Source organism: Episyrphus balteatus, chromosome 2, assembly GCF_945859705.1.
Source record: "Episyrphus balteatus chromosome 2, idEpiBalt1.1, whole genome shotgun sequence".
Lineage (NCBI taxonomy): Eukaryota > Metazoa > Arthropoda > Insecta > Diptera > Syrphidae > Episyrphus > Episyrphus balteatus.
The window spans coordinates 130153815-130180957 of record NC_079135.1 but is presented as its reverse complement, the minus strand read 5'-3'; the positions used below and the strand labels follow the sequence as shown (position 1 = coordinate 130180957).

The 27143-nt window shown below is 33.2% G+C and overlaps 1 protein-coding gene across 3 annotated transcripts in view; it reads left to right on the top strand.

Moving 5' to 3' along the window:
* LOC129912220 (integrin alpha-PS1) overlaps positions 1 to 27143 on the top strand; it is a 117233-nt gene that overhangs the window by 9280 nt on the left and 80810 nt on the right. The window contains exon 1 of one of the 3 annotated variants that reach the window (XM_055990367.1): positions 18490 to 20726. The exons of the other annotated variants lie outside the window; for them this stretch is intronic. Within the exon in view, the coding sequence (XP_055846342.1) occupies positions 20698 to 20726 (29 nt within the window). The 5' untranslated portion in view covers positions 18490 to 20697. Of the gene's footprint in view, positions 1 to 18489; positions 20727 to 27143 lie in introns of those variants that run through there. 3 annotated transcript variants of the gene reach the window in all.

Genomic DNA, 27143 nt, shown 5'->3' with positions numbered 1-27143 from the left:
TTTAATTTGAAGGACAAGCGTATTCTAGGTAAAAATATTGAAAATGGTTTGTTAGTAGGGAAGGTCCTTTTCGTACCTAGGTACAATAAAATTTAAATAATGCACAATAGCGTTGGTCGCGAATTCTGGATGTGGGTACCTATGGGTCAAAATCTTGTAGATTAAAAATTTTGATATTCCAATAATTCAAAATTCAACTTTGTTTTATACAAATTTCATATTCGTTAAATGTAGTTATCATCTATCGGTTCATTAACGTACAGAACACAAAAAAGTTTTTTTTTTAATTTTTTTCTCAAAAAAATATTAATACACAAATAGTTGGACAAACGTTACCCGAAATGGAGATCTCTTCAAAACGACTAGTGGGGATCTTGAAATAGTATTTGAATGACGTACATATTTAAAAAAAAATCCTAAAATTAATTGACTTAAACTGCTTTAAAGTTTAGATTTCATTTTTGGAGTTCCGAAAGTGTTTCGGGAACGCTTTTTTGGGTACCTATAGGTAGGGTTGCCAGATATATTTTGACGAAACTAGTAATCGAGATGCAAAATCCCGGACTTTCCCGGACAAATAAGGACAAAAAAAGAGTACAAAACTAGGACAAAAAAAAAATGCATAATTTTATAAAAAAAAATAACCGAACAATCCTTTTAACTAAAAATCACATTTTTAACCCTTTTTCCCGTAGCATTTTTTTCTTATTTTTTCACAAAAAAAAAATAAATAAAAAACTCTGAGACAAAGTTTGGCCTTCTCGGTATAGTATTATAATAAACATTTGAGCTATGATACTACAAAAGTTGCAATGCAATTCCAGTTAAAAAAATTTTAAAATTCCATTGAAAACCAATTGCGCAAAATTTTAAACGATTTAGTTAAATGCAAATAAAATTTTTAGTAAGTTACTAAGTAAAGAAATGGTCTTTTTGACTAAGCAACTTACTTAAGTGGTTTTAGATTTTCTTTAATCGTTTAAAATTTTGCCATATTCTATATTTTTGATTATTCTGGAACAGAATACAAAACAGAATTGAGCAGATAATAAACCAAAATAAAAACCCCTCGTTTTTAATGAACTCGATTCGTTTTTTGAATAATAAGGGCCAATTTTTCAATAGTCAGATAAACCTCAGATCTTATTCCTAGGAATAAAAGTTTTTTTTTATATTGACATTTATTCTTATGATAGTCTAACTGACGATTGAAAAATTAGGGCTAAATGAATTAAGAGTAGCATACAAGTAGTGAGATACTTAAAGGCTAGAAAAGAGTACAATCCCGGACAATTGATAGAAACTATCCCGGACGTCCCCCACACAGCCAAAAAAGAGTACATGTCCGGGAAAACCCGGACGCCTGGCAACCCTACCTATAGGTATTATATGGAATAGAGCAGGCTTGTCAAACTCAATGGCATTCACGGGCCAAAATAGCAGGATCTAAATTTCTATGGGCCGCAAAAAAAAAAGATATTAGAATTTTTACGAAACAGATTTATTTTTATAAAAGAACAAGAACAATATGTAGTAATATTAATGTTTTCTGCCTGACACTTGGCATCTCTTTTCTGTACCATCTTCTCTACTTGTGATGAAAATTTTTTAGAAGTTATTACTTTTAAAACAGACCCAAGGCGTAGATCTGTTATTCTGGATTTAACAGGTGACTCATTTCGATTCATAAGTGAAAACTGCTGCTCGCATCGATGAAGTGCTTCCAAACATACAAATGATTTCATATGCCAATTTTCGAGTGTTCTCAAATCTGCTTGTTAGATACTTGTAAAATTCAGGTATCCCAGCTTCATCGAATTTATATCTTTAAACGGAGCCACACTGGATTTCGATTAGCTCCATTTGCAAATGATTACGTACTGATTCTATATTTATAAACCCGTCTCAAAAAGAGATTAAAAAAGGATGGATTTTTCGGGACAAAGTAGCGAAAATATTTGCATTGGTGTTCATTTAAGAAAAAAGTAGCGACTGCAAGTCGACTGGAAATCTAATTTTCGGTTGCTTGGAAGTCGACTTAAATATTTTGTACAAATAAACAAATTCAGAGCTTATTCCCGAAAATTCACTAAGGATGAAACAAATCGTATGGAACTTTTTCACTGATTTCCCATTGGTCAAACTGCACTCCAATACTAAATACAGCAAAAAAAAGCTTGTTTTCAATACAAAAAATGTTTGTTTACCTTTTCACCCATCAAGAACTCATATAAGCTGGAAATTCTCCATTGCGACATAAATAGCAAAAAGTTAAAATCTCTGCAGTGAACATCGTGTTGAAATGGAGAAATTCAAAACAATTTTATTGGATTCCCCGGTTTGTTCGTGTTCATTAGAGACATTTAAATTTTATTTTATAACTAAAATTAAATGTAAAAATTGAAAATGCAAGTTGTACCTAAATTAAGCTTGGGCCGCACAAATATACGATGTGGGCCGCATGCGGCCCGCGGGCCGCAAGTTTGACATGCCTGGAATAGAGCTTAAAACGTTTCAAACTAAAACGAATACATTTCTAGATGCTTACCAAATAATATAATCGCTAAATTTGAAAAAAAAACTTTACTTTAATGTTCAAATGTAGTGATCACAAAATTGTCTGGAACTCAAATTTTTCACTACCATGATTTTGGCCCATATCTACACATAATAATCAAACGTCTAAGTTATCCGTATTCGGAAGAATCTAATTGCTAATTGCAAAAGAGGATTTAAAAGCTTTGAATAATTGCTTTGCTTCATTATAATTCTTTGAAGATTTTCGAATTTATTCTGATTGGAATATTTTACTTCAAACAAATAAACAATTTTCGTGTATTTTTTTTTTTATTCAAACCACCGGATGTGTGACCGTTTGTTTAGAAATAAATATTATCTTAAATGTTTGTTGTGTTAAATTTTGCCAGTTTAACAATAATAAAAACCCTTTTATTAAAAAAAGGTAAATCATATCTTAAACTAACACACGAAAAATTTCAAAATCAAACAAAATTTGTTCAAAGGCATATAGGTAAATATCGAATTTTCGATCAATGACCGACCAATATACACATAATTCTCCTTGATAAGATAAATGTGTTATCGATAGTTTATTTTATATACATATTTTCGGGGGACACAAATTCCAAGGTGTTGAATTTTTAAACATTTTTATTTATATTATTTTTCTCTCCCATGTTTACTCAAAAAAGACCTCACAACAGACTAATATTTGCTGATTCGATATATTCAGCAAAAAATATTAACCGATCTTTTAGCTTCATTTTTTGACAAACAAAAATCAAATAACAAAATTCTACCTAGAAGAGATACAAAACGCCCATAATCGGCATTTTTTTTTTTGTTACCATAATATCTCTACACAAAAGTATAATATAAATTTGTATATCTCTGGTGAATACATTGAGATTATGGTAATGCGATCGTTAACAAAATATAAAACTAACCACAAAAAGAAATGAAGTTCGTCGCTAAGACCGGTTTCAAATATTTAATCTTTTATTTTTTTTGATTACTTTTTCGCATTAAAAAATTCTCGAGGTTTTAATTTCGATATAGAATTTTTGCACAAACTGAATTTCATCTTATGACAAATTTGTTTATGTTGGCGGATTTGTGTTTAAAGCATTAATTTTGACGGAAATGAAGAGAAACAACAAAAAAAAAAACAATATTCGATGATTTGTTTATAATTTTTTAATGATTCACCTTGGGACTTTCTATATCTCCTGGAATCAGTTAGACAAATACGAATGTCGAATCATTTATATTTTCTTGGAAGCACCCCAGTTTATTTGACTATTCAACTCGTATTTCTTATAGAATGAATAGAGATCTTTATTATCTCTCTCGTGCCATACTAGAAGTGTAAACATTAATCAGAAGAGTTATTTAAATTATATTTTAGTCAGATATTTATTTACACAGGTGAATTATTCATTGCCGAAGTGTTTTTTGTCATATAGTAGGTACATATTGGGGGCGGATTTTGACTATAATGGAGCCTTTAATTGGAATTTTGTCTTCTTTAGGCACTCTTTTCCTTAAAGTCTCCAACAAACTATCAACACTTTCTAACAAATGTAAGTTTCTGAACAGAAATTATGTAAAGTAAGTCTCCACACTACACTATTTTACATTGCCAAAGTCAAAATGAAGTTCAAATTGGATCGGAATTTTGTATTCTTTAGGCATTATTTCCCTTAAAGTCTCCAAAAAACTCTCCACACTATCGAACAAATGTAAGTTGTTCAACAAAAATTGCGATGCGAAAGTATCCACTATATTGCCAAAGTCAAATGAAGTTCGAATTGAATTCCTTTAATTGGAATTTTGTATTCTTTAGGTAATTTTTTAAAAAGTCTCCATCAAACTCTCTACACTATCTCACAAATGTAAGTTTGCTGACTAGAAAATATGTTAAGAAAATCTAAACACTATTTTACATTGCCGAAGTTAAAATGCAGTTCGAATTGAATTCCTGTCAAATATTTTATTTTCGAAAATGATTTTGACATTTAACTACTTGTCAAATATTTGGGGATGAGCTGTCTGATATTGATGGGTTTGGACTTTTATATTCTGTCTCCACGTTATTCTACAGGCATTTTTCATTTGACAAACAAAAAAGAAGAAGAAACGCCGTCTTGTTTTCCTTGTTTTCGAAAATATCATTCAAGAAACATGGCATTTCGATGTTCCAAAATTGAAACGAATCCTGTTCTAGAAAGATCATCCTCACTCGTTGAACTTTTAAAGCAGTTAGGTACTCCTGGTTTTTACTCTAAAGCTGTTTTTAAATTTAGCGCCCTCTATGCCAATAGCTTGAACTACATTAACCTCAAATGCCGCTACTGTTCCAACAGAGGCAATTCAAAATTTACGTGTTTAAAATTAAACATTGAAGAACATTAATTTTGAATTATCTATCTTCGTTTGTGTTGTTAGAGTTAAGAAGAAGTGTGTTTTTGATAGATAAGAAAGTATGCCCAAGCCCAAGTCCCAGTGACAATAATATGCCAGCCTCATAGACGCGCATAACCCAAGCCCAGCCCAACCCAGAATTTAGTGTTGAAATTATGTAAGTATTTATTTTTTGTTTTCGGTAGACTACCAAATAGGATACTCGCTCGTCTATTCAACGAATCGTTCAAACAAACAAAATAGTCAGTCGTTCGTTGAATTATTAGTGTTTAGACAGTTTTGTTGTATATTTGTTGCCATCAGTGATGTGTAAGAATATCAATGACATAAAAAGTATTACGAACGAAAGATGACGATGATGATGATCAAATGTTAATATTTTTATGTGCATAAAATATGTAATGTTTATAAATAGGTACTTATTGAATATTCGTTATATGTAATCTAATTTGTCGGCAGTGGGTAATGAATTGAATAAAACACGATATCAGGTTTAGATTTCTTTCATTTAAATGCAACTGAGGTATTAATTTAACTATTGTTGATTCAGCTCTATAGTGCGTGTTTGAAACATTTCAAAAAGGTGAGAAGACAATACTTTATGGATCAAACATTATGAATAATAAGCAAATATTTGTAAATGAATACAATTTTTACACTTCTGACTCAGAATAATTAATTTTAAACCATCTTTTTTTTGTTGGTTGTCAGGAATGTCTTGTTTATCTTTCTTTAAAAAAAAAAGGTTTTGAAGGTTGATTTCATCAATAAAAATGTAAATATTTGTTTTTAAAAGGGTTTTCAGTGAATATCTTGAGACTACAATAATCTTATAGAGTTCAGAACAAGGCTGTCTAGAATTTTTGATAAAAAGGAGGTTGTCTGTAAAGCCGGTTTACGGACGATGATTTTACGTGATAACGTCGTAGGAAAACAGGTTGTGTGCTTTTAAAATGAGTCAATGAATCTCCAAAAAGAGCTAGAATTTTTTGAACTCGATCAATTTTCATCACAAAAAAGCAAAAAAAAACATATAATTGTATGTTCTCACGCTATTGAATCAATTTTTTTTATTTTATATCATGTGATATATTTCACCTTTCATTTCATAAGCCATACTTAAATTTTTATAATGCGCAAAAAGTATAAAAATAATTTATTTATTCATAAGGCCATAAATGCGCAAAAAGTATAAAAATAATTTATTGAAAACAATCATTTTCATCAAAAAATGCAAAAAAAAAACATGAATTTTTATCTTCTCACGTCATTAATTCCATTTTTTCCCTAACAACCTATATAATCTCTAAGCTTATTGTCTTAGCACAAAATATATATATATCGATCAGGTCTATGAGACATCTACAAAAAGAGCTTGAATTTTTTGAACTCGATCAAATTTCATTAAAAAAAGCAAAAAAAAACATTTATTTTTATGTTCTCAGGCTATGGAATCAATTTTTTTGTTTGACAAACTATAAAAAATATATACCATGGGAAAGCTTATTATTTCACCTTTCATATGAAGTATCAATCTCATTTCAAAGATGCCTACAAGAGAAGTTAGAATTTTTTAAAGTCAACCATGTCGAATTTCCAGACTGAGATTACGGTACTTTCCACACTGGTGGCTGTTCGGGGGGCAACAGAACTCCACTGGTGTTTTGAGGTTTTTCGTAAGTTTCTTGATTTAACATTGTGTAGCTTGTAGTTAGTCTACCGTTATGTGTGATATACCAAATAAAAGGTAATTGTATCGGGATGCTTATAAAAGTTTAATAAAATTTCTATCTGCTCTTGGTCAAAAGTTGAATTCTAAAGTTTTTATTTTACTTCGCACACGTATAGTCGTAGTCATGGTCTATCATTACTTCATATACTTTATTCCTGTATCTATTTAAGAAAAAAAGATAAAAATAAAAAACGATGAAAACGGTCAAAAAACGTGTTTTTTAACAACTAAACGATTCCAAGTTTTGCACATGTATGCATAAGGCCAAAACCTACATGTTCTATAAGTTTGAGATTTTTTGAACACTCCAAAAAAAAGCTAAAAATCAAAAATTACCCAAAAATACCCCTAAAAACAAGGTGTTTTTCAAAAATTCATATTTCGAAACGCAGAGTGTTGAAAAAAAATCCGTATCAGGCGCCTAATTTTTTTTACCCTCATCTTTCACCTGGCATCTTTAGAATTGTCAAAAAAAATGTCCTTTACCCAAAATCATCATTTTGTCATAGCCCCAAAACGTGTACAACGTTCAAACAAAACGTTATAGCTGAGTTTCAAAATTTTTTAGAAGTTTTTCTTAAATGCAGTTATTCTTAAATTAATCCCATCTATCTATAGCATAAAAAATTTTAGCCCAAATTTCATCTTTCCGTTTTACCCCTGTTTACCCTATTAAATGAAGGAATTTTTAAAAATCCTTCATTTGGATTAAGCTTTAGGTTATTATCTTTCAAATATATATAAGATTTTTGTATCTCTAATAGTTTATTTTTAATTTTGAATTGAAATTTATTGCCGCACTGCGAAAGTGCGAGAGTGTAACGTTAGAAAATGGAGTCACTTTTTTGTGGTGGCTGCCATGGTTCATCGATTTATAAGACGTTATCACGTCAAAAGAAACGTCATCGAATATAAACGGTTTGTTCACAAAAGAAATAAACATGTTTCATAGGTGTTAATTGACATTTTTTTTAAGTTAATTTGATCCTTAAAAGTTTGTCTCTGTGACACTTTTTATGAGGAAAAAGTACAAATAAGTTTTAAAACTAAAGTGAGTTATAAATACCTAAAACACCTATTTCTCTTCCAGAGTTTTATACCTCAAATCACCTAGATTAAGGTATTCAGGCTTAAGAAAATGGCCAGACAATCAAGTTTGATTTTAAGTAGGTGAATTTGATTTGCAAATATGCGAAACCCTGACTTACATTGAAATAAGTACATATTCCATTTCAAATATTCATTAAAAAAGTTTAATGGAATGTTATAATATTGAAAAAAAAAAATTAAAGAACTAAAGTTATAAGTTTGCAATAATTCATTTGATATGACAGAATCAGAACTTGAACATATCACTTCTAACTAACCTGACTAAAACTCTTTTCTTTGTTTCTTTTTTTTTTGTTTTTTTTGTTTCTTTTTTAACTCTAAATTGTTTCCGTAAACACTTTATCTCCTTTTGATCTTTCAAACACATATCCCAAGGCCATTAAGTTAATTTTAGAATATAAAAGAAACATATTTCTATCATCAAACATAAAAATATAGCAATAAACATTTCATATGAAAACATCTTTAAAAAGCAGACACAAAAACATGACCTTAACATAAATTTCTTCAAACGATAGACACAAAAAAAACTGGTTCTCGTTGGATACTGAAAAGTTATAGAATACATTTTTGTAACATTAAAACGCCCCTTCTGCCAGACATAAATTCTCATAAAATTATGGCAATAAAAGTTATTATGACTAATCATGCGTTTTATTTGACCGCAAATAAAACAAAAACAAAAAAAGCTGAAATATATGGGATCTGTTTCTACCTAATTCTGAATGTCGCCGACACACCGATCGTTTTTTCCTAGACCGGAAAGAGGTCTTCGGTTACCATTTAAAAAGTGAACAACATATAAAGTCAAACAATGGCCGAGAAAAATAATAAATTGATGTTCTACATTAATTATGTTTTTTTTTCCTTTCGTTTTAATCAAGATCGACGAAAGGCCGGCTGTAGGCTAATAAACGTGCTGAAACCCCTTTTCTGTCAACGTGACAGAAAGTGAGTGCAAAAAATTTTAATTGCGAAATTACATAAGTCGCATGTACTTGCTTCATATCGGTTTTTTCCATTTTAAAACTTAGAGGCAGACACACCTTTAAAACTTAAGAAAAACTTTCTGCGAACAAGTGCACACTGCCTTATCATAACTAAGCTTAAGTGCAGGTGGCCATTAGTTTGCTAAGCACCGTTTTTTTTTTTTTTAATACACTACCTTACCATCTCTTACTTAAGTGTCAATTGTGTAGAGGTCCATTTTTTTCGATGTTGGAATATACACTACCTTACCATTCATTTACTTTAGCGTATACAGTTGCAGTGGAATAAATCACACTGCATTATCATTCCTAAACTTAAGTAATGGCTGAGAAACTAAATTTAAGTGCCTTAAGTGCCATTTTTTTTAAAATTTGAAATAAACACTACCTTACCATCTCTTCACTTTAGCGTTAACTGTAAAAAAGATTTCTTCTTTTCCCAAAATTCGAAGTAATAAAACTCTTAGGTGGCCAATGTTGGAAACTTCAAATACACTTTATTTGAACAAATACGCACTGCCTTATCATCCATAAACTTAAATGTTCTATATAAACTGTATCTAAGTGTGTTAAGCGCCATTTTTTCCGATTTTAAAGTATCTTTAACAAGCCATCCCTTTACTTAAGCGTTGATTTTTTAAATGTGTATTTTCCAATGCTAAAATGTGAACTACCTTACCATCGCTTTACTTAAGCGTTGACTGTGTAGTCTCCTAATTTTGTATGAAATCAATAAAGAAGCCTTAAGTATCTTTATCCAAATTAATAAAACAGATAAAAAAAAGTTAAATCAGTAATTAAAGTTGTGCGCCACATCTGCTGTAGGTACACAAGTTTTAAAGCTGGTTACATTGTGCGCAACGTTGCGTTTCCACTCCTCAGAGTGCCTCTCTGCAGCATCATCTTTTTTGCTGCTGTCATTTGAAACCCAAAGCGTAAAGTGATCTTTTTTGTTAAAGCTGATGGAACAATGCCAACCGAACCGCTTTGAATTTTGTATTTATAATTAATTAAAAATTCAGTTGCCACTCATCACGATCATCATCACATCACAACCCATCACTATACACACCAAAGAGTCATGATCAACGGTGTTGTTGTTGTTGTTGTTGTGCGTTGAGTTGAGCTTGGATCTGTTGGCTACTTGAGATCTCTTGCCACACAACAACTTCAATCATATCGTAACCTTGTCCCATAACAATCTACCGTGAAAAGAGCAGCAAACCCATTGACAGCAAACACAGTGTGTCTGGGGCTTAAGTGATGGGATATTTACTTATAGAGATGGAACTTGGTAGTCATTCTTTATGTTTTTTTTTTCAAATTTTTTTTGTTATTCCAATTCATTGCAAGCGCGGTAAAAGCCGAGAAAGTATCTCGAAGAAAACCGAAAACAAGCTGAGATCTGTTTATATCCGCCGCGCCGCCGCGCCGCCGCAGCCGCAGTCGCTGCCAAGTCGTTGGAGTGGATGAAAATATGAAAATTTATGAGGGATCACGTATAGCTCTGCATCTAGGTATAAAGTCTGCTCTGCTTTTGCGGTATCCTGTTTTAAACACTCGAAAACAAAATAACAAAACCAAAAAGGGGCGTTTTTATGAATCTATCTTCACCTCTCTTCCGATACCGCGATATCGTGCGGTGTAGAAATTGTATTCCTTTAACTGTCCACAAGTTCCATGGATTAATTTTAACTGAGAATATTTTTCTTGTGTTAAAAGCGCAACCGACCGACAACTTGGATCGAACACGCATTGACCAAAGCATTCAGCAAGCTTATCTATCTCGCTGGCAAGCTCTCTGGGGACATAAAATATTTCACTGTCTTTGTCGCGTCGCAATCGTCCGTCGTCGTCGGTCAGTTTCTTGGTCTCGCGCGGTGGGCGTTTGCATAGATATCGTCTAATCCGATTGTGGTTGTTATTTATTGACTGGGTCGGTAAAATAAATTAAAAATTATATCAATTTTCATTTTGTTTTAACCTTAAGAAAAAAAAAAATATAGAGAAGATGAACAATTTTGTTAAGTTCATCGATTTAGTCGTCATAAATACTCATATTACAAATTCTAATTAGAAAGGAAATCTTTGATAATTCCATGTAACCAAGACGACACGCCTACATTTGAATTTATAAGTTCAACAAATGATCTTAAATCGTTTTAATGAGGTTATATGGGGAAGGAGATAACAAAATACTTGCATTTGATTCATGATTGCCACTTAGTTAAAATTGTATTACTATTTAGCGCCCGGGTAGGGATGTAATTTGGTTCATGGGCTGGGTCTAGTTTGTTGGGTTACTTAGTGTTATTTAAACCCAAGCTGTTGAACACCAGTCGAAATTGATCTATTAGAGTTGAAATTGTTAAATCGCAACAAAAATTGGTCAATCGAAACGGAAACTGGTAAATCGCTCCTGAAACTGGTAGATGGCCTCCGCAAATGTTAAATAGCAGCTGAAGCTGATTCGGATCTTAAATTGATAAATGATGTTCGAAACTGGCAAAAAGCAGCTGAACCTGGTGAACGGAAATTGGTGAATTGCAAATGAAAGCTAGAAAATCGCAAAACTATTGAAAAATCGCAACTAAAAATATCACAGCTGAAACTGGTAAAGTTAGTAGTGTAGCCGAAATTCAAAGTAATAAAACGCAGGCGAAACTGGTAACTCATAGATTTAACTGGTGAATTGATACATCGCAGCCGAAACTGTGAAATAGTTTCTGAAGTTGGTAATTTGCAGTGAAATCTGATTTCGCAGACGGTACTAGTAAATCGGAGCCGAAACTGATTAAGCTCCTTAAGGCCAGAACTGCGACCTCAGAATTTTTGAACCAAACTTGTCTAATTCGTCTGTTCACCTTTTTTTTATCTTTGTCAACCCTTCAAAAAAATTTTAGTGTCAAAAAATAAATTCAAATTTTTTTTTTTTCAAAATGTTTTTAAAAGTATTTTTTTTTATATTTTATACTTCAAAATGATGTCTGTAAATTTTTAATAAAATTGGCTTATGCTGTGATGAAATTTATGAACTTAAAAAATATGTCAATTTTTGAAAAACGGCAACGCCATATTTCCGTTCTCCGCATTTTTTGAGAAAAACTAAAAACGCAGTCTATTACGTATACCAAATTTGATCAAAATCGTTAGAGCCGTTTTCGAGAAAGTTGCAATACCTCGAAAACGTTATATGGGAGATATGCGTTAAAAAGGCGATATTAAAAAAATAAAAAAAACGAGTCTAGGGAATAGCGTAAAAAGCATCTGCACCAAGTTTCAAGCAAATCCATCCATCCGTTTAGGCCCTAGCTCGATGTACAGATGGACGCACAGACGCACACACGCACAGACCGACGGACGGCATGACGAAAACCACTTTTTTGATATTCTCCATCATCGTAATGTTGGTTTTGATTAAAACCTCAATTTTTTTTTTTCTACACGAAACCAATACTTGCCCTATAGAGCAAGTAGGTATCATCAAAAAAATTATCGTTTGTCCAAAACATCATTTTTTCTAAAATCCCCAAAAATATTTTTTTTTCAAAAATTCACCTCGAGAAATGGATAAAAACAAAAAAATCATCGTTTGTCCACTCTACGTTTAGGAGATATTCAAAAAACAAAGGAGAATGGGCATTTTGGACGTTGAGCGGCCATCAATAAAATTGGTATCAAATGAAAGAATTATAGCCCATTAAAAACTTTTACTATGGACGTTTCGCTGTATTGCGTTAAGAATGCAAGATAATGCAGTATTAGTATTGTTAATGCATTGTTCAATGTATGAAGGAAGAACTGATTTATATTTTTATATGGAATATAAAATATGATGCTCTGTCATTTTCCCTGAGCATGGAGACATTAATCTTGAAAATCCGACCAATAGAACTCATAATATAAGATTTTTAAGGGGTTGGGGTCAAAATTCTGCCGGGGTCAAAATTCTTTTGTCAAAATTCTGCTTTCAAAATTCTGCTTTACAAAATTCTGCTTTCAAAATTCTGCTTTCAAAATTCTGCTTTTCAAAATTCTGTTTTTCAAAATTCTGCTTTTCATAATTCTGTTTTCAAAATTCTGCAAAAAATTAAAAAAGGGTTTGGAAAATGTTCAAAAGCGCGCGCTTTTTAACATTTTCCAAACCCTTTTTTAATTTTTTGCAAAATTCTGTAAAATCATCTTCTTCAAAAATTATCTGTTTATTTGATTACTTACCTACATAATTTGCATTCTTTCAATGTATATTAATTTTTGTTTTATAAATGAATAAATTTAAAAATATTAAGAAAAGGTTTTGAATACTAAACATTTCCGAAAATAATTCAAAATTTTTTAATTTGTCAAATAAAGATGAATATTCAAAAATTTGAATAAGAAAAGGAATATCTTGTATGAAACAACATCGTTTCCAATAAGTTATAGATTTTATTTGAAAGAAATTCAGTCTATGCATTTTAAAAATATTTGCGACACTTAAACAAAAAAATTTTGGAAAGTGCCAATGTTGAATTACATTAATGAGGTGTATTTTTCTTTAGTCAGCGCATATGCTATAAAAAAAAACAGAATTGGCAGAATTTTTTTGTTTAAGTATAATGCTGGCAGAATTTTGAAAAGCAGAATTTTAAAAAGCAGAATTTTGAAAAGCAGAATAGAAAAAAAGCAGAATTTTGAAAAACAGAATTTTCTTTAAAAAAGCAGAATTTTGAAAAGCAGAATTTTGAAGCCAGAATTTTGACCCGATCCCATTTTTAAGACAACCATTTCAGGTTCGAAAGTTTTCAAACAATTCAAAGTAACAAAAAATTGAACAACAAAACTCTAAAAATAGGCTTGAATTTGTTGTTTTAAAATGCTTATAGGTTGGGTTCTAGTGGTTGGATATTCAAGATAAAGGTATTCAGACGCAGGGAAAATGACAGAAAATAATATTTTGCACTTAAAATACACAATTGAGTTATAACATTGAGACATATATAAAGTGTTACATGCATTTTATCCGTTATTGAAATACGTCACAGGGATAAAACTTCTGCACAATATATGTAAACCTTAATTACATCAAAAAATAACAAATTCATTCCTGGCCGCGTAACGTCCACGTTTCATACAAACTTGCCCATTCTCCTTTTCGAAATTCCCAACAAAAGTTACGCATACACCACAGTGTACCAACTTAAAATTTAGGAGATATTAAAAAAACTAATTTTTCACTGCAAAATTCAAAGTCCCCCAAAATCCCCAAAAATTATTTTTTTCAAAAGTTGAGAAGCATTTTAAGCACTCAACTGCATCTACCTAAGAATCTACTTGTCCTAATTCCTCAACTAGACTCTAGAATTTCATCAGCCAGCTGCAGTTTACAGCACCAACATACAAGATATCAATAGTGCACTGCACATTTGAAGTTTGTTAGAACCAACAATATTCCAAAACAACTTTATTTCTGTATAATTCGCCCACAATAATTGAAACTTCAAACTTTGTGAAGTTGTTTTATTTTTCTTATTTGTGGGTTAATAGGGTTCACTTCCGTCATAGCCTCGGTATATCCTCGAGGAAAATGATGTATAGCTTGATTGCTTAGCGATTTCTTAGACACCTACACATGGTAATTTCAAGCCATTCAACTTTTCAATGTACCTTTCGATGAAGCCTACGATTTTATGATATTTTTTTTTTCTCAAATTAATGCACATCATACACAGAGTCATCAGTTCAACTAAAAAACAACTTGTACCTATACAGAATTGAATAGAAAAGAAGCTTGCTTGCTAGATGTTTTTATAATGTCTATGCGAATGCATATGCCAGCTTGCGCTGTCATTCTCTTGGACATTTACAAATGATGATGACTTTGCGGTGAGTTTTCATTGCGTTCAAAACATCCGAACATCGTCAGTATAAACATGAAGTACGAAATGAAGTCACCAAACTGCACGTCTTGATGACGAATAATATGACAGACTTAGGTAAGTCTTCTTGTTTAACTGGTTCCCCTATAAGAGTTGATGTTATAAATCGGCAAACTTTTTTTTAGGCATCTCTTAATCTCCCAAGTGGTTTGGTAAAAAAAAAACAAACTACATATTCGTGTTGTGGAATTGAGGATTTCGAGTTGCGAGAGATGCTCTTGAACTTTGTTTTTTTTATTAGATTTTTATTCATGAAGCCCACTTTAAATCGTTTGATTAACAACATGTTTTGATTTGTTACATACATTATAATGAAGATAAATTTATTATTTATTTATTCAATTTAAAGTTAGAAAAAAAAAATATAATAAAAATACAGCGGCGAGAATTATTATGAGATAGCAAAAGGTAAAATTCTTTTTGAAGAATTTCAAGTCTTTTTCGAGTTTGTCGTAGCAAAAAAAATGAAGAATTTTGATCACCTTCAATTTAAAAATGGGTTGCCTTGTTATTCCTTGTCATTTTAATACAAAAGTCATCCACCATTTATTGACATTTCATGTGAAATCACCTTTTCAATCCCTAACAAAATACATATAACCTTAACCTTAAATCTCTCAAAGGTTTATTGGTTACTTCAAGTAATTAACTTTATTTATTTTTTGTCACCATAAACAATCCATCCATTTAATGTACCTATATACATTATATTAAACAGGGTGTTCTTCAAGATTACTTACCTATACCTGCCTTAATATTTATTGCAATGTACCTGTCAAAAGGTTCTTAAAAACAATCCTAATCCGTGCTTTAACAAACAGAAACACGTGTAGTGTGTAAGACCTCTTTTGTGATAAAACATAAGAATACAACAATTTATTTGACAATAAAAAAGTAAAAAGGTGCTCAATGGTCAACTGCAGAATATTTTAGTTAAAGGACAAGTTAATTCTAGGTAAAATGTTGAAATATATTTTTTTAGAGGAGAATGTACTTTTTGGAACAATGGCGTAGCTACCGCTGTATCAGCTGTATCCATGTAACAGGGCCCCCGAAATATAGGGGCCCCCAAAAAATTGTGTATTAAAAATTTTCTGATAACCAGAAGAGATAGATTTTTTTGTGTCTCAAAAAAATAATGTAAGTAACATTTTACAAACCTACGATTATTGTGTTTGAAATAATTATTATAAACCTTGTTTCCAAACTCCTTCAGAATCAGAATGAACACAATGACTAAGAGAAAGAAAGAATTTTCTTTTGGGAAGTGAGACATGTTTTTAAAAGTAAAAGCAGGAACATAACATGAGTTGGCAGAAGTAATTAAGTAAGAATTTCAAATTCGGAATCGTATTTTAAAGTCAACGCTTACTATTGCCGCCTGGATATTTCGATGGGTCAAAATCAACAATGATTTTAGTGCCTTCGTGACCTGAATATTGTGTTCGACACATTAGAAGCAGATAAACTATTTCCGTTGATTTAATAAAACAAGGATCAACAAAATTGGTAGAAAAAAACCTCCTGTTTTTAATTTTTTTTTGTTTGTCAGTAATTGTAGCTTTTACGATGCGATTTTGTAGCTCAAATCTTTTTGAAATATTTAAGGTTTTATAAATTCAAGTTAGAGCTCAAAAGTAAGCTTTCATAATACAAAAAAAAACTCAAAATTCTAAAAATTTTTACACCGAGATTAATCGCTTACATCCCCGATTTTGTAGAAAACTATCCGAGCTACAAAATCGATGTTTTAGCATTTCATCTGGATCTCAAATTCAAATTTCTACCAAAACAATTTTTTTTAATTTCGCATTTTTTGGACCTTGAAAGGTGTCTTTTGAGCTAACTTTTATTAACAAAAACATTTTATGCAACAAATTCTCATTTAACTAGCTACAATTTCTGGGGAAATGTTTTTTTTATTCCGCCATAAGGCTAAATTATTGGTTATCGAAGTGTATATTCTTGTTTAAAATTTATCTGAGGTTTGTTGACCCTTCCGGTTACCAGGACAGCTGAAAAATCATTTTTCAAGCCAAAATAAAAAAATATCTCATAACATCTATGGGACATTGATGGTTATCGGACTTATCGATTTTATCCATAAAAGCGAAAAATCTTGATCTTGTTCAGCTATGGAAGATTTAATCAGCGAATTTGATGAAAGACAAGGTAAGTACTACTTTGAAAAGTTTTGGTGCAATGAAAATTATTGAACAAAGTGCTTTAGTTTAAGAAAAAAGCTTGTTAAGCTGTGTCCAATAGCCCAGTAAGAGTAGATGAAAAATTTTCAAAGAAAGGAACAAATTTGTAACAGGCTGATTTTTGGTATAGGTACAGCTTGGTATTAGGATGTTTTACAATTTGTGAAAAGTCCTGAAGTTTCCTTTGTCTGCTAGTCCCGTTATAAGGGGTCAAAGCTCACTACATTTTTTATTTCAAAAAACTGTAAGTTTTAGACAAAAATTACGTTCTACAAAATTGTAGCTGAGGTTATTTTATAAAAAATTGTCTTATAAAGTTTTCTTTGTATCACCTACCGTTTAGAAATAACAACATGTGAAACTATCCCATGTAATTTGATTAAAATAACAAATGTAAAATATCAAGAAAAACATATGAGAGTTTGGAGTGATATATACAGCATTTTTTTGTTAAATAACTTCAGCTACAATTTTGCGGAACATAATTTTTGTCTAAAACCTACCGTTTTAAAAATAAAAAATGCTGTGACCCTTGATTCCTTATAATGGGACTATAGGACATACGAAACTTCAGGACTTTCCACAGATTGTAAAACACCCTAACACCAAGCTGTATACAAAAAATTAGCCTGTTACAAATTTTTTCCTTGAAAAAATCTATTTCTCCGGGACTATAAGTCTCAGATGGAAGGGCCCCCAAAAAAATTTGGATACAGGGCCCCCAAAGGGCTAGCTACGGCACTGTTTTGGAACATGCACAACAGGTTGTTTTTGCAGGTATAGAATAGAATTGTGTTTCGTGTGGGTTTTGGAAAAGGAAAAGAGCTTACTACATCAGCTACATTTACTACATCAGCTACCTCAGAAGCCATTAGTTGAGTTCAATTGAACGTCGGGAATCATTCGGGAAGTCCAACAGGCCGCCGCAATTAATGTATAAAGTTATTATTGATGTAGCTGATGTAAGCAATGTAGTAAGCTCTGAAATAGGCCCCAGGTCAAACTATGTTACCGACACTACATTTTTCCCACTGATTCTGAAATAGAAAAGATGTCAAAAGCCACTATCACTCCTTTTTATTTATCATAATAATTTGTTACCACAAAATCAATAAGACATTTTTTAAGTGGAAGTAATCAATTTTCTTATCTGTCACCGATATTTTTTTAATGAACTTAAATCAGAATACATTTCCACTTGACATTTTGTATAAAAAAAAGTGTAACGGTTCTGAGGAGCTCTTTAAAACCTCCTCAATATGTACTTTAACATAAATAAATTTATTATGAATCAAAGAATTTAATTATGTTGATTTAAAAATATTGTAAATGTTTAAGTATTTTCATAAAATCGTTGATATCTTATCAAAATTTATCATTTGAAGTTAAACTTATTTTTTTTTTGTTTGAAAATATTACAAAACACACTTCCAATCACATACAAATAATAAGGAACGAAGTTTTCACAGCAATTTGTCTGGAAACACTGGTCGGCAAAAAAACAAAAAAAAAGTCGAGAGCAAGAACTCTGTAAGGTGATTTTAATTAATTGAATGTGCTAAATTCAGATTTATTCCATCACGTCTAGTTTTTGAGCTCTACTCATCACTTTTTTCACTATAAAGTCTCAAAAACTATTTTTAAATTAAATGCTTTTTGATATTTGGTCTTAAATATATATTTTTCTGTATTATTTTGCCTTTTTTTTATTCAAATAAGTAGTCGAAAACTGGAATTAACTTCAAATCTGCTTCAAAAAAAACATTAGTTACGTTAACCACTAAGATTTTGAGATATCATAAACTATCATGCCTATTACAGAAGACGCAGTGACTTAGTCCCCGGAAATCTGCTCGATCCGCAACCGAATCAAATTTCAATCTGTGAACTCCCCGGGATGAACTGTATTATCGATCCTCGAAAACACACTAAACTGCTTACCGACATATGTCATTGTTGACACTTACATAGCCAAATGTCATTCTATCACTTCCGCACCGGGCGCGGCTTCGGTAATACGAAATCTCGTAAAAGTGACTCTCACTCTCTCACTCCCGCTGCATGTATATTATTATTATAGGCATGTATATTTCAAATATCTTTTAGAAAATAAAATAGACGATAAAATATAGCTTTTTGAAATTGAATAAGTAGTTTTTGACCTGTTATTATTCAATTATTTCAAAAATGTGACTTGCCAGTTAAATTTTGACTTCGGATTCGGAATCAGTACATACAAATCCTTCAGAAAAAATGGTTTGGTTCTATTTTCGTTGCCGACCAATGAAATGAAAAAAAAAGTTACCCATCTTAGATCACATTATTCAGACAAATGAGTGAAAGTAGTATTTTTATTTCTTTTTTAATCTTCAGCAATAAATCAATTTTTAAACTACATAACTTTCACAGAGAGATTTTCATATTAAATGGAAATTAAATTTTAAATTCGATGGGGAGTTTTGCATTTGATAAATTGGAAGAAGAAAAACAGTGATTTTGTTAGGAAGTTAATTTTATATATCGTAAGCTTTAGATCTGTCTATTTTGTCTTTAGTTTAAGAAAAATTCATATCTGTCATAGTCAAAAGTGACAGCCATTAATTTGCCGAAATTATCAGGTGCATGCCCGACTAACAAATTTGCTCATATAAAGCTTTACAGGTGTTAATGTAGCTCCTGTAAAGCTTTATAGAAGGGTTTGTTGGGTGGTTGCATGTGCATTGACTTACCGATACCCAAACTCATGAAGCTTGCGAAAAGGTTCCTTTCGCAACAAAATATATTCCTAATTTAGGTTAATTTTACTTTCTAGCTGGCAGAAATAGCTGAATAGCATGTTTTTCTTCAAAATAAGTTTGAAGTTTTCTAAAAGCAGAGCTAATAGACTAATTCCCTGCAATATATCTTTACCAATAAATGTATCCATCCATTTCTTTAATTACTTCGTTATATCGACGAAGAGTACCTTTCTCTACTATCGAACTTATTTTTGAGTGAAAACAAAAGATCTTAAAAGTCTAGACCCTTGGAAACTAAAAAAAAAAACAAAACAATCTAATACCTACTTTTAATAGCTACAACTCACGCCATTGGATGATGATAGGTAGTAATGATGATGAGGAAAAAGATAGTAGCGAGCGGCGCATCAGGCACACAAAACATAGCGCGTATATAGAAAATGCATCAACCCAACCGCACCGAACCCGAACCGGCAAAGCAAACCGCCCGCATCAATGAAGTCAATTTATTACACGAGAAATAAAAGAGGTTTTTTGTTTTCATTTTGTTTTTATCCATTTTTCGTACATTGTTCGATAAAAAAAAAAAAAATGTGACATATAAATGCATTCGAGGGTGACCGTCAAACTGGTTTTTTTGGGTCATTTATGTCATAAAATTTTTCTCCATGATGATATCTGATAAGTGGTATTATAGGAGTCTTATAGAGTCTTCAGAAAAGAACTTTAACCATCACCTTTCTTTGAAGATTGATGAAGTAAAGATTCGATTTAAGACTCACGTTAATGATATTTCCGCATAGATTACTTACAACAACAGAAAATACTATCTAATGGGTTTCAGTGTCATTTTCAGCACCTTCAAGTTAAAAAAAGTTATTTTCTCGTGTAATTTAAATTTGCAATGATTTTCTTGAGAATGCTAATTGCTGGAACCAGTCGTCGTCGTAATAGTTGCAGCTGCAATCCATTGACTATACTCAATCAGACGAAGTTGAAAATTTAACAGTGACTCATTTCGTTTAATAATGTGGTCCAATATGAAAAACATGTAACCGAACGATGTCATTCTTAAAAAAAGGGGTCATAAGGTAAGTGTCAATTCTTGTTAACCTTCTATCAGTCTTCGTAGAATTTATTTTTTTTTTCACGAGGCGCTGTATTCCACATAGTCTTGCAAACGTCAGCTGGAGTTCTACTTTATGAATTTAGTAGCCAATTTCTTCTTCTTCTTCTTCTTCCTTTTTCTCGGCGCTGTTATGATCTCGATGTCGAGGGGATCATAACTATCCCACGTAACTGCTTCACACTAGTGATCCGCCTGTGGGGTTCGCCGGGTTGACCTCAGAAATCGGCGGCAAGCCTCCCGGTTTTGTATTGTTCCATTTCTAAGGCCAACTGAATGCTGGTGGTTTTGCATTTGCTTGTACCAGGAGTTTTTAGGCCTACCTTTCTTTTTATTTCGTGTTGGAACGTTGTATGATATTGCTTTTTTGACAGGGTTCTCAGGATCTCTCCTTTGAACATGGCAATACCAACTGAGTCGGTCGTGTTCAATTTTTTGGGAGATGGTGTTTTTAACATGAAGGCTTCCTCGGATCTTCGTACTTCTAATTCTATCAAGCTTTGTTACTCCTGCTGTCATACGAAGCATCTTCATCTCAGCTGCCGTTAACTTACTCTCATACTTTTTGTACATTGTCCAACATTGTGAACCGTATGTGAGTGCTGGACGCACAACTGCGGTGTAGAGTCTTCCTTTCAGCTTAGGGGGCATTTTTCGATCACAGAAGATGGCAGAATTTTCCCGCCACTTCATCCACCCTACGCTTACGCGATGATTGATATCGTCATCACAAGTACCTTCGTTATTTATCATAGACCCCAGATATTTAAACTTTTCACACTTGGGAAGCACTACACCATTCAAATAAATGTCAGGAATAGGCCTGTGTGGATCAGAAAATGGGCAGCATAGGTATTCTGTCTTTTTCGCGCTTATGCGGTACCCACTACCTTCTAGAACATCCACCCATACATCAAGTGCTCGTTGCAGGGATATCGGGTCTTCACTTATGATGGCTCCATCGTCAGCAAAGAATAACTGATGCACTTTTGGGTCTGTCACTTTGCCTTCAAGCAGGTAATCAAGAACGGTAATAAAGAGCAGAGGACTCAAGACGCTTCCCTGGTGTATACCTACTGTGATTTCGAATTCTTCGGTGACTCCAGCTGCACATCTTACTTTAGTTACTGCTCCATCATACATGTCCATAATTATCCGCACATAGGTTTCCGGAACTCCTCGTTGTCTGAGGGCCACCCATATCAGATCTCGTGGTTGTCGATCGAATGCTTTTTCAAAATCAACCAATACCACATGCAAATCCTCCAAGGAATCTCGATGTTTTTCCATAATGATTCTTATACTCTGGATTGCATCTGTGGTTGATTTACCCGCAACAAACCCGCACTGGTCATCAGATAGCCTTATTATTTTTCGCAGTCGGCTACCCAAGACTCGCTCAACGATCTTCATGGTGTGTGACATCAGCTTAATCGAACGGTAATTATCACAGCTTCGAGTATCACCCTTTCCTTTGTATATTGGAAGAAGGTAACTTTCCCTCCATTGATTAGGCATTCGATCACCTCGTATAAGCTTGGAAACAAGAACCATGAGCCATCTAGACCCGATGTCTCCCATCTTTTTCCAAAACTCTGAGGGTATTTCGTCTGGCCCAACAGCTTTTCCCTTTTTGGAGTATTTTACAGCCTCACTAACTTCTTCGACTGTGACATCGGATACTTCGCTTAAGTTAGGTGAAGCTATTGGAAAGTGTAGCCTTGGAAATTGTTCATTTAGAAGTTCGTCACAGTACTGTCGCCACCTGTGGAGGATTTCGTCATTTTCCACAAGTAGTTGGCCTTGAGCATTGTTAATAAACTTCGGCGAACAGATCTCCTGAGCATTTCTTCTTCTTTGAGCGGCTATTTTGAAAATGGTTGCGCCCTTATTCACGTTTTGTCGTAGCTCTTGAATAGCACCAGCAGTCGGGGTAGAAATTTCATCTAGCTCCCGATATAGGTCTTCCGTATTCTTGGCTTGAATTTGGGCACATATCTTCTTCGCTTCTTTCTTGCAGTTTCTGTATTCCACTTCGAGGCGTGACTTTTGCTCTGTATTATTAGAGGGGCACTTCGACCAAGCTTTGAAAGCCATTTTCTTTTTACTTACAACTGCTTTAGCTTCATCATTCCACCACCATGTTTCTTTGCCTTGTTGGTTGTGTCCTTTTGAAACCCCTAACAGTGTTTTGGCTTTTTCTATGCAAGTTCGCTGTAGGAGGTCCCACATACTTTGTGCTGTACTCTCTTCATTTCGAAAAATGTTGGTGTTGTTATACAGATAGTTTTGCATATTCGAAATAAAAGCTTCGCCTTTTTCCTTATCCAGATTATACCATTTGATCTTCCCAAAAGTCTTTGTCTGTTTGTTGTCGTTCACTGTCTCCATAAAAAATTCTGTCAGTAGGAGACGGTGTTGGTGGGCGATCGCTTCTCCCAGTATCACTTTACAATCCTTGACCCGAGGTTTCATGAAACTAGATACCAAATGGTAATCAATCTGGGTCTCATTTCCACCACTGCTGTAAGTGACCAGGTGTCGGCTTTGTTTGATGAACATGGTATTTAGTACGATAAGACCATATGTTTTGCACGAGCTCAGGATGTCTTCACCAGGAGAGTTCCTAGTGCCGTATCCGAGGCCTCCATGGCAATCTTCATAGTCTTCGTTTGTTTTCCCGACATGTCCATTTAAATCTCCGCCCACGAACAAAAACTCTTCCTTTGGGATGTCCTTAAGTAGGTTGTGAAAATCAAGCCAAAATGCATCTTTTTCCACCTGCTCACATCCAATTTGGGGAGCATATGCAGTGACAATATTCCACAACTTTCCTTTAATCACCAATTTAAGGGACATCAAACGGTCACTGGATTTCGAAATGGATAATATGCTGCCTAAGAGGTCTTTTGTAAGGATGATTCCGATTCCGTTCTTACCCTTTTCCGTTCCATAGTAGAACATCTTGTAATTTTTTGTCCTTGTATCCAAGAAACGAGCCCTATTTCCCGTGTTACGCCATTTCGTTTCTTGGACACACAAATGTCTACTCGCCTTCTTATCATCATCTCTTCCAGCTCGAAGCTTCGACCTGTCATACTCCCAACGTTCCAACTCGCAATTCTCAGATTCTGTCTAATCTGCGGCATTACTTTGCTAGCCCCCGGAATCCGTCTAGCTCTGACCCGAGCATTGCTGCTCGGTCCAGGATCAGTACTATTAGTAATGGTAGTGCCTGGCGGGGTAGTGTCATTTCCTTGGACGAGTACTTCCATAATGCTTCAGTTCACAAAATCTTGCGAAACGTTGTTGTTGTTGTTGTTTTGTTTCGACGCGTGCATGCTCCAGTTTTGTATTTGATCTATCTTTAACAGCACCGGTGATCTCCAGTCGTGCCAACCCAGGGACTGGCATGCACACTTTTGGGAAAGTTTACAGGTGTTAAGTGTCGCTAGGTTCACCTTGGTGTTTGTGGCCTAGTTAAATTTACTCCTTTAGTCGCCTTTTACGACAAGCGGGGAGGCGCTGCAGGAATATTCTAACCCGTCCCTTCTCAGTTGATTAAATTGGTGATTAGGGACTACGACTTAAGCTAACTGCGCTTATGTTTGAAAAACTTAATTGCCTATCTTCAATGCAAAAATTCATACTACCTTACCATTCGTAAACTTAATTCCTTGGTGGGAAACTGGCGCTAAACCCTAAGAAGACATTCACACTACCTTACCACCCAAATCTTTAACGTTTTGTAGGAAACCGGTGCTAAATGCTCTAACTGTACAAATGCGCACTGCCTTACCGTTCCTCAACTAATTTTTTTAAGTGTGAGCAGGCCACTAAGGACCATAATTTAACTTTCAATCCATTAAAATGGAGAGACGATTAAGCTGTGCACTACTTTACCTTCTCTACACTCAAGTGCTTATTGATCTAACTATGCTGGTTCAAACTGCCTTACCATTCCTCAACCGAATTTTTTTAGTAAAAAGCAATTAAGTTGAAAGACGCTCTTAATATACCAATGCACACTGCCTTATCGTAGCTCAGATTATTTCATTACTTTGAAAGAGGCCTAACGGACTTTAAAGGCCTTAATTGGCCCTCAAACTAAATTCAAGATGGCAAAGCAGTACACTTTTTTAATTTTTTGATGCAACTCACACTACCTTACCGTCTTTGAACTTAAGTGCTTAGTAGAAAACTGGTGCTATATCCAATAACTATACTTATTCGCACTGCCTTACCATTCATCCACTTCATTATTGTACTACTGTAAAGTAGACCCAGAAGAGTAAAGTGGTGAATTTAAGAGTAAAATAACGCACTGAGAGACGATAAGGCAGTGTTTTTATTTCAAGTACCTAAGGCTAATGTAGAAGAACATTCAACAACGAGAAAAAACTTCCTACTATAGCAATTTTGAAAATCAAAATCTATTAATTTTTTTAACTATATTTTCAAAGCATTGCCCCACTGTACTTCGTGTCGGTATTTTCCATTTGCATCCAGTGAGAACAATGCACCTCATAGTCACTACAGTAGTTGTATAGTATTTAATAGAACTGGTATCGGAGTGATGTAGTACCTAGAGTAGTTGTCTAGTTATCTATGCTTACTCAATTAAATCCAGATGTTTATCAATGAAATACAGAAATGACAGGAGGAAAAAAAAAACTACAAAAAAGATAAAAAAAAAAAAATGTGGAACGACTTTAATTTAAAGTTATTGTTTCTGGTTTCCAATTGAACACTACCATACCATTTTGTGTAGGTAGACCTACAAAACAAAAAAAGCTCCAAACTATTGTACTAGAAGGCATTGCATAATTATTATTATTATTTGTACAACCGACGTATATCTACACAAATTTATAGTTGATGTGAAAATTAAAATTAAATGATGCGTATCCACTTTATATACGTCCTACCTTACTTTACCGCCCACTTAAAGTCAGAAAATGATCATTTTACCATGACAGACATTGTGTAGACACACCTTTAAGAGTGAATATTGTTTTTTTTTTCGTTTCTTGGTTTGGTTTTTTTCTTGTCGTTAATTCAAGGTAAGGTATAGGGGAGTCCTTTGTGGTCTCGCGACGTCCACCTCTCCTCTATTTGTGTGTGTTAATCATAAAAATTCGTGAGCGACAATCCTCTGATTTACCAAGAATTCACTTAGGGAGCGAAAGATATACCCTCCAACTCCGGTTACGGTCCTATAACTACTTTTAGAAGCTTGGTGGTTTACCATAACAAAAGAGTTGTCCTTTTATTATGATTTTTTATTTATTTTTTTTTTTACTTTTTTGTCATTTATGGTTTTTTTCTACCTCGATTATGGTTCCTTTCATAACAATAAAAATGTATGCATATGAAATTAAGGTTTAAGGAAAGGTATGCCACACAAGAAGTGGCACAACACAGGTATATCGAAGTCTTAACATAGGTATTTCTGTGACCGCAGCAATGGTTCAAAGGACACAACGATCCTGAATTGAAATTTAAATTCCACATAAAAATTATCATCTTCGACGAGGGGTATCATCATCACCGTCGTCAAATATCACACATGGAGATATCGGTGGGATATGAAATTAATTGCCGTTGAGAGGTATATAAGTTATATTCTTGCACACTTCGTTCAGATAGATCCTCATCTTTATAGTTTGTGCAAGACTCTCAAGACTGTTCAACCACACAGTGGTTTGTTGATTTAAAATTCAAAAGTGTGAACAAAACAGAAGAATTTATAGGGGTTGTACAGACAATAGATCAATAAATTCATTGTTTTGATTTTGTCGGCGGAATTCTAAGTATTCTCACGTTTCGGTAATTATCACGGGCTTATATGGGAATCCTATCTCTTCAGGAAGTTGAAAACGATTTTTTTTTAAATACACAAGAAAAATACATTGAGGAGGGTTGCTCAAATATTTGCTCAAAACAGAAGTTTAAGGATGCACCATATTCATTCTCATTTGCTTCTTGTTTAACTTAAATAGAGAAATTCGGGAAAAGATAAACAAAAAGTGGAGAGTTTTATTATTTCACAGTTAAGATAAATAAATGGGTCATGGGATATGTATACTCTTGGTTTTGTATTTTTATTATCACAACCATTTTAATAAGAAGAAGATTCCTAAATGCAGTCCACATTAGGAAAATTTTAAGACCTAGGAGCTAATGTATTGTACACCGAGTAAAATACCGCGCCTAAAAATAAGCGGATTTCTGCCAAGGTGAATTCCGTCTTCAAATAAGCGGAAATTAACTTTATTTAATATGAAAATCTTCTTATTTTTATGATAATAAGAACATTTTATAAGCGGATTTAAAATAAAACTTTACCTTTCTAAAGGATTTTTGTATGCTGATTCCGAAT